The 12,626-nt window shown below is 41.1% G+C and overlaps 2 protein-coding genes across 2 annotated transcripts in view; both read right to left on the bottom strand.

The window, feature by feature from the left end:
- Window positions 1–6,342, bottom strand: part of LOC125765658 (receptor-type tyrosine-protein phosphatase mu) — a 92,933-nt gene extending 86,591 nt beyond the window's left edge. Inside the window, 1 exon segment of the mRNA XM_049431023.1 lies at window positions 4,521–6,342. The gene's annotated coding sequence lies outside the window, so the exon portion shown is untranslated.
- Window positions 6,343–10,457: 4,115 nt separating this feature from the next.
- LOC125765683 (DET1- and DDB1-associated protein 1) lies at window positions 10,458–12,337 on the bottom strand. The gene is made up of 4 exons (XM_049431084.1): window positions 11,981–12,337; window positions 11,679–11,817; window positions 11,540–11,601; window positions 10,458–11,461 (listed from the first exon to the last, which is right to left on the bottom strand). Exons 1-4 carry the CDS (start codon window positions 11,981–11,983, stop codon window positions 11,369–11,371), a joined length of 297 nt encoding a protein of 98 aa, XP_049287041.1. The 5' UTR covers window positions 11,984–12,337; the 3' UTR covers window positions 10,458–11,368.
- Window positions 12,338–12,626: the final 289 nt, after the last annotated feature.

Here is a 12,626-nt window from a genome sequence, read left to right as displayed (position 1 = left end):
GCAGACTGGGCACCACACCAATATACAACAAAGCATAATTTGGGCAGAAGTAAGGTATTAAGAAGGATAATTTCCTGCAGTTAGGTCCGTAACGCAAAGTAGTCGAATTGTATGACGAAAATGTTGGATCACATTTTAAACAGCTGTACCTTAAACACAAAGTGAGTATTGATTTAGTTTGCAAATATCAAATTAAATATGTTAATGTTCCCAAACCTTCAATAATGTATTCATGAATTTCGACTAGAACAAACAAATCAATCACCTCTAAAAGCAAAAACAAATGAATCGGCTTACGCGTCCAACAATGCAATTGCTTTTAATTGCCACCAAAAATCGAACCCCTACATGTACCAATATTATTATCCTTCAGACCACCACCTGCAAGCGCACCCATCACTCTTTGTTAGCAAAATTTTGGTTTGGTTGCTGAGAGAGCATTGTGGCCGTCAACAACAGCACTACCAAGCACAGTAAGTGTTGGTGAATAAGCTAATCAGATGCTGACATTGATCAAATTTGTCATGCCACGGTGCTGGAGTGTCGCTTTCGATTGTACTTTCGTATTCGTGCACTTCACGCCATCCCCGATGACGAGTTTGAAAATCAAATTCCAACTACGACGCTCATGTCCAAAGCTTCCCCAACCGTACTGTTCAAAGTAGAGACAGCACCAAAACAAAAAATAAGCTTACTGTAAAATATGCATACGATTTTGCGTGCTAGGTCAGGGAACAAAACGTGTGGGCGTCACGCAACTAGGAACATTTTCGTACCTCATGATGTGTTTCTTGTTTTTTTTTCATCTTTGTTGCATTTTCAAATCAAATCCCTTTCGGGGTGCCATGTTTATTTGGTTAGGAGGAAAATAGCACCAGAAAGTAGGAAAAAAATAGATAGCAAAATACGCTATGCAACCTGTGTTGCTAAATCAACAAGCACTCAAATGCGAACAAGCGAAAGCGCGATGGAAAGAAGGGAAAGAACAGAGAGAAGCAACAGCAAAAAAGGGGCAAAATTTAGCGACGGAGAATGCGGAAAATCAAGGAAGAAGATTATGTGACAAGTGACAGCCATCAGCGAATCACAGAACGATTTGATTAGCACAACACTCGTGTGTATGTGAGTTGGCCAAGGGAAATGGGAAAAAAGAAAAAAGGAAACATGATGGGTTTGAAAATAGAACAATCAAGCGACATAATGACCCGCATGCGAGCACACTCGTGGGAATATACACGGGAAATGAAGTATATTGTGCGTTTTGAGTGCGCTATTGGATAAGGTTTAAAAATATAGCACATTTTATGTACAAAAACTATTAAAACGCAACGATATCACGCATTAGAAATTAGAATTAAAAAAAATCCTCAACGTGATAACTTGCCAATGGAGACGCCTGGTGTTTCAGTCATTCGCACACGCAAACGGATTCTAATACGTTATTGGTTAAGGTTTAAAAATATAGCACATTTTACGTACAAAAACTATTAAAACGATATTACGCATTTAAAAATTAGAATTTTAAAAAAACCCTCAACGTGGTTAATTTTCCGATGGAGGCGCCTGGTGTTTTACTCGTTCGCACACGCAAACGGAAACTAATGCACAATTCCGTACACTTGTAAAAGCAGTAAAGCGGCTTTTAACATCTGCAAGAGATCAAACCATAACAGACCAGTACATGATTGAAAAAGTTGATCTTTGAAGGTATAATTTAAGGAAGAAAAAAAACCCTATCAAAAAGATACACAACAGCTAACGCCAAACACCGATCATCTAGAAAAGGTACAAGTATTTTTTTTGTGTGCGCATCAGAACAAAAAGAGAAAGCACAGAAACCGGTATGAAAAAGAATGTCATTTTTTGTTGAGGCGTGGGAAAATAAATTGAATTTGATGCTTATGCAAATATGTAAAAATCATCGGAATGATGAGGTTGTGAAAAATGGGTTCAAGAAAACAAAATCGAAAGAAGTATACTGTGGCATCGATTTTATGAGCAAACATGCCATCATGTTGTGTGTGTGTGTGTGTGTGTGTGTGTGTGTGTGTGTGTGTGTGTGTGTGTGTGTGTGTGTGTGTGTGAAGGCTAAGGTTAAAAGAAGCCTAGCAGAGGGAGAAAATAATTATGGGTTTTGCAAAGGTAAGCGAATGTTATTTCGATTTAGAAAGGTATGTCAATATTATGCAAACTGTACAATGTGTGTGGCGCTTGCTGTTTTCTGGGGAAAACATTCTTACCATTAAAACAACAATGGAAACACATTTAAAATATGTACCTGATAAGCTTATATACAGCGACATTGTCTGCCCAACTGTCTGCCGAGCCAAAGCATGTTGTGGAATGTGAAAACAATTCTTAAACAATTTTTTATTACAACATTCATCCCGTCCAGCTTCCATTTTGCTACCGAATTTATTCGTACACCCAGCCTTTTCCAGGAAAACAATCTACATTCATAACACCACGAATCTGTTTTACCAGCGTATCGAGGGTGGGCATGTTTCCGTGCCTTTTTTTTATCCATATCATCCCGGAAGAATGCAAACCTATGTTGCCCCCTCCCGAGTGTACGGTACGGGGCACCGGAATGGAAGATTTATGGTCGTTCGTCGAAATTGAGCGATTCAAGATGCCATCTCTGGCTGAATTTGGCTACCCAAATTGGCTCGCCCATGGAAACCGGTAGGAACACCATGGACCAGATTCCGGAGAAAGAAACATTTTTTCCATGTATGTGAACTGAGCAACAAAAAAAAAAGACCATTCGCCTCTAAACAACTTCACCCAATCGGGTTCTCTAAACAAAATGACATGAAGTGGAAAATCGAAAGCATTTTCCATGACTCAATCGTTGTGTGGCCTTCGACGATCAACCAACTGGACCTATTAGTGGTGAGGACTGGCGGCTCTGCTTGGCCTTTTCCGTTGGAAGTTCATTGAACGGGCCGGGACGAGTAGTTGTGACGTTCGGGGTTACAGACGAACGGCGACGGTGGATAGAAATTGATCGATTTCGTATTATCCTTTACGACACATGTAAGCGGAAACATTTGCATGTGAATATCGAAAACCGCCGGTGTTCGCTCGTTTATTCGTTCGTTCGGTGTATATCCGTTTTCGGTTTTTCGTTGTCATTCCATCCCATAAGGGGCAAGCTGATTTTCCAAACAGAGCCGGATAAGCGAAACGGGCAGGACCGGGAATGTACAGACCCCAGACACCAGTAAGCCCGGCACAACACGGTCATCGGTTTGGGGCTCACCATGAAACCGTGGGACCCATCACATTGTTTTCGGGTAGGATTATGTGGTCGCTCTTTTGCCAACAAACTCTGCGCTTGAAAGGCTGGTAACGAAAATTCAAACGTACGTAGTGATAAAGTTTCCCGACACTTCCATCCGTATCAGCCGATAGGAACACACATTATCATTCGATTAGCTGTCAGAACATTTGTCAGGATTTACTACACAGCGTCATAAGGCGCATTGCCGATCGTATGCGGATCCTACTTAGGAGAAAATATGCAAAACTGGGTTTCTCGTTTTATAACATAAAGTAAGCTCGTAGTAGACTATATTGATAGATTATATTCTTGCAAGATAAGATATTTAAATTTTGTAATTTTTTACTTATACTTTTTAATATTTCTATTGAATTATGTTTAAGGATACTCGACAAATCTATACAAAAAAAGTCTTCTACAATAGTTAATGAATGGAGAAGATTATACAATTAATAAAAAATAAAGGTTTGCCCAATAAAGAACAGTCAGTCAAATCACTAGGTTGCAGGGCATTCCTAAGGAAAATCGCTAGAATAAATTCATTTACAAAATCAAGAAAATTGATTTTGTCGCATTGTTTTCAACATTATTCACCTGCATTACTCTTTTTTTCTAGAAAAAAATGAAAGTTTTAATTAAAGCATCAAGCTATGAAAGGGAACAAACGAAACTAAGCCAAGAAAGAAAATAAACCATTCAACAAAAACGACCCCATATCGTTACACTTAATGTTTAATAAGGGAACGTAACAACAGAAGTGTGAAAGCAAAAAGGCACAACATGATATTCAAAAGCACAAGAGAAAGAGACCACAATTTTTAATTTGAACTAGCAGGGTTTTGAACAGCACACTAATGGCACAAACAAGAAACAAACGAACGGGTTTTGTATGACAATGGAAACAGTTTTTGTTTTGTTTGTTGTCACATTGCATAACTCGAGTGCGTTTACAATACACCAGGGTATATTTTCTACGCCATCTCGTAACGTGAAAGCGTACGTGAAGTATCGATTGAGTAAATTAAATGAGAACGGTTTTAACAGAAGCTACATAAAACGGACTAACAAAAAAGAAGGGACACAGTAAGTATCAGATCAATCAGGAAAAAAGGAACAAGTAACGATCACGATTACGCCAATATGAGAAAGCGTTTTTAGGTAAACAACAGTAAACAAACAAAAGTGAATCAAAACGCCTATAATAGAAAACGCTTCTCTGATAATGGTTGCATACATTTTGAATCCGCCGCCGATCGGCGCAGTGACTTCGCTGTTTTGTTGAACCTGTAGCACACGGCGGCCTTCACCTTTCCCCCGGACCGATGAACGAACTGTCGCACCAAACAGCAGCGCGAAAACTAAATTTCAAACTTTTGCCTCCTGTAACGGGCGTTGCGTCGTTTCGAATCTGCTTCACTTGTGCTGATGCTGCACAACATTAAATGCCATCACTCGGTGTTGGGTTGGGGATGGAAAAATCACACGGTTTTTACGGAAACTTCACCAAACAAACAGAATTCACACACGGTACACTCCACATACAACTACAGGACAACACTTCCTGCTTCCGGGGAACGCACACTGCACAGTTGCCAGGGAGTCGCTGGTCACGTTTAGGAAAAATATTAATTTAATTGCACACCCAGCATTTAATGGAGACGGCCTAAACAAAAGAACAACAAAAAAACACGGACCACCAATAAAATGCAAATCGCAAACACAAGCACGCACAGAAGTGTAGTTGTTTGAAAAATATTTTTATCTGCTACGCTTTTTTTTGGTTTCCTTTTTCTAATGTTTTATCACCTCAACACATCACACTGGTATGGTGGGCCTGGTTTTGGGATGAAATTCCGATTAACACCTGTGACATGAGTTTGTCGACAAACACTTCACCCAACCCCAACCTAACCAAACGGGGAGGTTCACTATTTTTCATTCACCAAACGCTAACCATGCGGCTGTTTTAGACGATCATTTCCCTGTTTTTTTTGCATTCCGATCCAACTAAACACTCTACGGTGGACAAGTTGCGTTGCTTAAATTGAGATGATTTCACACTCGGAGATGTTTCTCTTCGACGTGCCTGAATCGAGCGTGATAAATTCTTTGGGAAAAGATCACACGAACGATCTGCTTTACATGATCACTCTTTGCTAACGAATTACTCACTGCTCACTGTACACTAGCTGCTGTATCAGAATTCTTCGGAAAAATATTGAAGGATATCTACGATCCCGATGCTTGTCGCGGTCTGATGCTGCGTCGTGTTTTCGTGGAAAGTGCTTCACCCTCGAGCGATGCTTAAGAAATAACACTATTTACCAACACAGACCTCTTCCGTACGGACTGGGTTTGCATCAAATTAATAAAATCTCTCTCAAAAGCGAGAGAGGAAGAGATAAATCGGAAAAGAATACCAATACCATTTAGATGACGAAAACAACCTGCTCTTTCGGCATCGGAAAATGAGCACACGAACCAGAACCAGATGCCGTAAAACGGCTACGAAGACACACACACACATACAGACACCAAATCAACGGATGAGTTAAGAGATCACGCAGATAGCTTCTATTTTTTTTTGTCCCCGGGATTTCCCACACGACCACGCAACACGCGGATGAAAGGCTGGCAAAAGTAAAGGTTGAACGATTCGGCAGATGCCGAATCAGGCACGGGAACAAACCGGGACCGGCGGCTAGGAAGGAGTGAAAACAAATATTTTCACTTTCGATTGCAATCGCCATCGTCAGCGACGTCGTCTTCGTTCTGGTTACCATTCGATCAAAGTTTGCTTCCGATGTACGAAGGCCGGGGGGGAGGGGGGGTGGTTTTCCGAGAAGTAAAAGAGGATGTGTCCGACAAGTAAGCATCGGGCATGTATGTTATGAAAATAGTCAAATACACGAAAGATGGCACCGAAAGATTTCGTTACGCACATTTGGCGCCAAAGCGCCATGTTTACATGGCTTTAAGAAATGTGTTGGATGGAAGTTTTGATAAATTAACTGAACGGCGTTATGGATTGGGTAAGCTTGTGCAATACAATTTTTTTTGGGAAAAACAAACAAAGCGACCTTTAAAATTATAAATAAAAACATAAAAACTAATCCCTCCTTTAATCGAAAAAAAATGATCTTGTTATAGATTTATAACATACAATATATGATGATATATGATTTATAAACATACAAGGATCAAAACAAACCAACAAATGTTCAACGAATGAAATGAATATTAACAAGAAAATACGCTTTACACGATTAAATGTGGGAAAAAGCGTGTTGAATACGAATATATGTATGTGTGTGTGTGATTGGTTCTTCGCATCCGTTACGGTAGAGCGCTTAGGGGAAAATGATCAGGACAGTAGTTACAACGCGCTTGAAAGGCCGAATTATATTTATAGAAATGCGCGTCTACGGTTTGCTCATTCTCATCCCATTCAATCCGGGCCACACCATCTTCTACTGGTACAGATATACAACACAACGATGCACGAAACGGTAAAAGAGAGTCACCAAAAAAAAACAAACGCACACAGATCGTCACAATCGCGATCTACCGCACGTACGATCTCGTTACGATCGAATCACTGGTGGAATTGTTAAAGAGATAAATTTTTGCTTAGAAAAAAGAATATTAATTCTGACACTACTGCTGTCACTTTTGACGTTTAGTATACACTAAATTACTAATAAACATTACACGCTACTAGTTGTCAATTAAAGCAGCAAAAGCATCTACACATCTCGCATACAATCGTGCACACACACGTCCTATTTGACAGACCGGTTTTTGTAGTATATTTTGTTTTTCTTGCCTTTTTCTCGTTTTGCCATATTCTCACTGTTACACTTACTTAATCGTATGGGATACACACAATCGCAGTCACTTTTTACCGATTCGAATAAAGCAATTGAAGATGAATGAAAGATGTACGCCATGTAATTCGCTCACAAAAACACACACATGCATACACACTTGGTGCACTTTTCGGTGGGTAGTGTGTTTGCGATATATCAACGTGATGGCCATTTGCCTAATGTTATCTCACGCGCCACCACGGAATACGCACACGAAACGAGAGGAATTTTTGCACTTGCCACATGGAAAGTGTCAACACAGACAACAGCAACAATGCCACCGTAGTAAGAGGAAAGGTTACGCTACGTAGAAGAAGAGCCAGAACCTTTCGACACACAAGCAGTCAGCTTTTTGGTGAAGTTAGAGGTAGAATCGATATCCACTTGGCTGTTGCGAACGAAAAGCTGCTCGATACTTCACAATGCAATACGTAATGCATGCGGAACACTCTTTCAGCTGTTAATTCAAGCATCCTTTAACTTTTTTTTAGGCTAAAGATACTACCAGAGTCGTCATGATTCGGAATGGTCAGCAATCCATGTTGCTGTTCACTGTTCACGAAATAAACACACTGTTGGGTTGGTAGAAGATGACCAAAACCTTTTTGGCTACCTTTTATCCCTTTTGCAAAGGCGATACAATACGGCGTGGGCTGCTATCTGCTTTCGGCTGCTGGATAACTTTTTGGCTAACGCTCACTTGTTCCGAGAGCCGGGAATGGCGTAACGCGACACTTCGATGCACGTCCGACGCATTGAAACACTCACGATCTACTGAGTGTTGCGATGGTCCTGCTTAGTACGCTTTTCCACCGGTCGGGTGTTGGAAAAAATTCCGTACCACCCCAAAAAAATAAATACCATCACACTCTATGTGTGTGAGTGGGAAAATCTTCCCGCTGTACAAACGCACCAAAAACCGTACGGTGCTCTCTGAGCAACCAACTTGATCATTCGGTTTATGCGTTCCTGTTTTATTGGGGGCGAGAGTAGAACTCACTTGAGGGTTGTTCTCTCCACTGCTGAGTCTGCGTATGTGTGTGTATGTGTGTGTTTGTGTTTTGTTAAGCTCCCACATCCCCATACATCGAGAGAATCCTTTCCGCGTGTTCATTTCCTGCTGGAATTCCGCGTCGGGAATGATTATGGATGTGGGGGTGTAAATAGGAAACAAACCAACGAAAAAAAAGTCGGCGACACCAGTCGTTGGCTTGTCTGGGAGTGTGTATGTGTGTTCCGTGGACCGGACGCGACACGTGGACGCCAGTCGCGCACGAAGAGATAGATGAAGAATTTGGACAGGAAATGTATCCAATTGTTTGCTTGTTCGTTTTTTGTAAATACGTAATCTAGGTCAAAATTTGTATTTCTTATAGAAGTATAGAAACTAGAACTTATAGAATTTTTCACTTGGGTTAATCTCCATCATTACTCAATCTCTCACGCTTCCTGTAAACCATGACCTGCGGGAAATGTTCGAGCAGTAAAATAAATAACGTACACACCAAATTGTTCTATACCTTTCAGCTGATTTCAATGCACAATCGTAAAAAAAGTACTACGACTATTACCACCACTACTACTATCACACATGAAGAGAGTCTACCCCACAATTTTTCCATTGGTAAAGGCCTACACAAGCATGAAATACAAAATTGAAGATATTGTATATATGTTAAATATTATAGTATGTAATTATCCAACATTAGCTAACTTTATTTTAAAATCTTGCAAAACAAAAACAAAACCCCGATACACTTCGTTTACGCTAAAGCACACAGTTTATGTTATGGACAATGCCACCCACGGAAAGGAATAAAAAAAGGGCATTTTCTACAAACACTCCACGCTTTACCTCTGTCTCCTTTCCCAGTGCGTGACGGTATTTATTATTAACCACCTGTTTGTCACTCGTTAGAGGCCACCCGTAGCCATCGTTGCCGTACTCAAGCGCACACAAACAAACTACTAACAAAATGCCGGAAAGTTGAGGCTACGGCAAAAAAAAAACGAAGAGCATCAAAAATCAACGCATAAAGGGACACATTTGATTTGCATGTGTGTGTGTGTGTGTGTCGTGGCCTCTTCCCAAACGCCATTGTAACGGTTTCTGCAGAGAGCATGCTCACACGATCCGTTCGGGAAAATGAGTGCCGTGAGTAAGAAAATGAGCACCACCCATGAGATAGGGCGAGCATATGTTTATGTCTTTTGTTACGTCCCAAAGCCGATCATGTTTTTTTTTTTAATCCTCCCCCGTCTGAGTACAGTTTCCAATGGGTGTGGGCGTTGTTTTCCACACATCTACACGGATAGAGAGTGGTCCGTTAACCCTGTGTTGCGTCCGTGTTGTTTCACGGCAGGGAAGGACAATGGACCAGTGTGTGGTGCTGTATGGTAATGGTGGTGGTGGACGTGATACGTTCACGAAATTTCCATTCCTAGCAAAGCGATATCGGTGTGCAGTAGCAGCATCGGACAGCATATCATCTTCATTTCCATTTTGTTTCAAGTGGACTCATCCTGTATAGTGAGAGAAAGCGACGCCTTGTGTAATGGGTATATGCAAATATTCGATACTCGAACGCAATGATGATCACACCCGCAAATGGGACCGGCTAAACACCGCCAACAGAAAGGAAATCGAACACTTCTACTTTCCCGCAGTACGTTGCTTTCCGTTTTCAGTTCCCATTCAGGCATTGGCGGAAACATTACGTAAGCGAAAGGGGATAAAGTTTGTAAAGGCATCGTCTCAGCCATACATTTCATGCGCTTCATCTTCTACTTAACACCAACCTTGCCCCATCGCACTCTTCCATCAATCCATCCAGCACAGCCAGTAACGGGAGACATTCACATGGAGAAGTTTTTGATGCTTCCCACTGCTCCTCAAACACATCTCGTTTTATGCATGGAAATACACGCGATGCAAATTTGCACAGCGAAAAGTTATTGCGATGCTTTTGATGTGCGGAAACTGATTCGTTTATTCGGCTTCCGTTCACTTCACACGTAGGCAGCGTTGCGCTACCCTTTCTCGACCACGTGTCAAGGATGGTCATGCTTTAGCAGCTGAATTGATGAAGCACATGGAACATATTTGAAATGCGGCAGAGACTTCATACAGCACAATTAGATGCACTTTTGTTCCACAAAAACAGACGGAACTTGTTGAATCACACGAATGAAGCAGAAAAAATGGGTTTCAAGTAGAGTCGTCGGAGCTCGTGTTAGCACGTTTCTTTCCATTTTGGATCTAGAAAAAGAGAACAGATTTACTACATTGAATGTATGTGGTATTTGTTTCCGTATGGGGTATTCTCAATGCTTTTTTATGAGTAGCTTTAGAAGAAGGTTTTGTGACACTTGCCTTTTGGAAGTTTTCATTACACTTTACTCGTACCACATTTCAGTAACTATTTCCTTTCCCTATTTGAAGATAATTTAGATAATCGGCATTGCCAAAAAGGTGGATCGTTTCTACTATGCTTTCACTGTAATGCAACATAAATTGTATGCATGGAGGATCTACTGCTAAACGTTTAGTAAGCTACATAGATATAGATGTCCTGTGTTGGGAACGTATAATGTTCACGCAAAGAGCTCAATGGTATTATACTGTGAAAAGGATAATTCGCATGAAGAGCGGATGGTGGGTTTCTTGATTGGTTGATATTCTACCGCTCAGTTACTCCTCGAAAATGGGGAATTACACATTTGTAATACACTTTAGAAAACATACTTCTCATGGTTGGCCTAGACTGGCTTTGCCTGGTTTGTGGCTTAAATTTAGTGTAGCTGAAGTTCATACATGAAGTTACACACAAACTTGTTAGAGACATTCTGCCACAAAGAACACGATTTCACAAATCTTAAAATGCTTCATCTATTGAGAGCACTGAAAAATACGATTACTATAACTACATTCCTTTCACCGGAGTGTTGTTTCAGGTTAGAAAATTAACACCAGTATCGAGACTGTATTGATGAGATGGTACCCTCTTACCTTGGCTCGTTAAACAATGCTACCCTTTCTTGCTCCAACAGTGAGAGAGATATTCTATCCTGACATTACACGTAAGCTTTCACGCCTTGATCTTCCAAAATAATCCTCACAAACCGTACACTTTCCGTCCTGACTTTCCTGCGCTTATCATTAAATTCCTTTAGTACGCTAATTTAGTGTGCTTCCGCAGCATTCCATCTTCGTCTACGTGTTGTTATTGTCGCGTGTTTCGAGGCGGGGTCTTTTACGTAGCAGATCGTTCGAGGCATTATCAAGCTCACGCTTTTTGGGCGGGTTCTACAAAAGGAAGAAAAGACATATATAAATAAGTTATGTGTGTGTTTATTGTGTGGATGCGGGACGTTTTTTTCCTACCTTTTTATCCCATTGCTGATGCAGGTAACGCAGCAAAATGTTCTTCTTGTCGGTGACTATTACTGTAAAGCGAGAGAGGAAAACAAACATTTCAACTGAAACCGTATGAAATCACTTCCAACCGACGATACGAACTTACCTTGCTCTGAAGGAATATCTACCGTGGGGATGTATACGGAAGGCCTTTTCGAGGATGTTTTCACACCGTTTTCCGTATTGAAGAGTGAAAAGTTTTCCTCATTGTGGCACGGCAGATCTTTTAAAAACTCGGTAATCGACTGCTCGGAAGGGTGGGGTTGCGCCCGGAGAAAGAGAATGGAAAAAGAAATAGCAAATCACAATGTGGCCATGAGAGCATGCGTTATTTATATCTGGCGATCTGACACCAAATAAATGGAGCAAGTGCAACTGCACCTATGACACACCATTGCAATACCTTACCATGTTTCGCTGCCGCAAGCGCCCTGGCGTAGGGGCGCGTGTTTGTTCCTGTTCTTCGGCAGTCAGCACCGTTGTTATCGGCTGCACCGCAGCAACCACCGTCAGCGCCACTGTTGCTGCTGCTGCTGCTGCTGCTACTCTCGGATGGATGGATTCAACAAAGAGTTCTGTACTGCTTACGTTGTTCGTTCAACCGTGCGATGCCGTGTTCAATATTCTGGTGGGGTGTGGTGTATACTTTCGAAAAATCACAATTCCAACCCAGAAAGTGAATGCCCACGGGCATAAATTCTAGTAAAAAGCACACTGTTTGTTGATTTTACGACGTGAGCTAGGGTGGCTGTCAAACGAAAGAAAGATTACCACTGACAGCATGCCCGAATGACAACCGAATGCTGTCAAACACGATCGGTGTCGGACAAAAACAAGACAAATATTTTTTGTTGTAAATAAGTAGAACATTTATTTTTTTACTGACGGTTCACTTAAGTGCAAATAGTACTTTACAAATATCACTATATAATACGCAAAACGTGTTGACTATAGGTCATCGCGTAAACATCGCAGTTTTGAACTTGATACTGTAAACACATCCGTCCATCGAAAAAACATCGCTTACAGTGACGTGCACAAATTTGCGCCACTA

This window comes from Anopheles funestus, chromosome 2RL (genome assembly GCF_943734845.2).
Source record: "Anopheles funestus chromosome 2RL, idAnoFuneDA-416_04, whole genome shotgun sequence".
NCBI classification, from domain to species: domain Eukaryota; kingdom Metazoa; phylum Arthropoda; class Insecta; order Diptera; family Culicidae; genus Anopheles; species Anopheles funestus.
This window is presented reverse-complemented; position numbering and strand designations above follow the sequence as displayed.

Bases quoted from the DNA above. Each gene is read 5' to 3' on its own strand.
- LOC125765683 (XM_049431084.1), bottom strand. The intron at 11,602-11,678 runs GTAAGTTCGTAT...CTCGCTTTACAG, and splicing joins AGATATTCCTTCAGAGCAAG to TAATAGTCACCGACAAGAAG. The intron at 11,462-11,539 runs GTAGGAAAAAAA...TTCCTTTTGTAG, and splicing joins ATCAGCAATGGGATAAAAAG to AACCCGCCCAAAAAGCGTGA.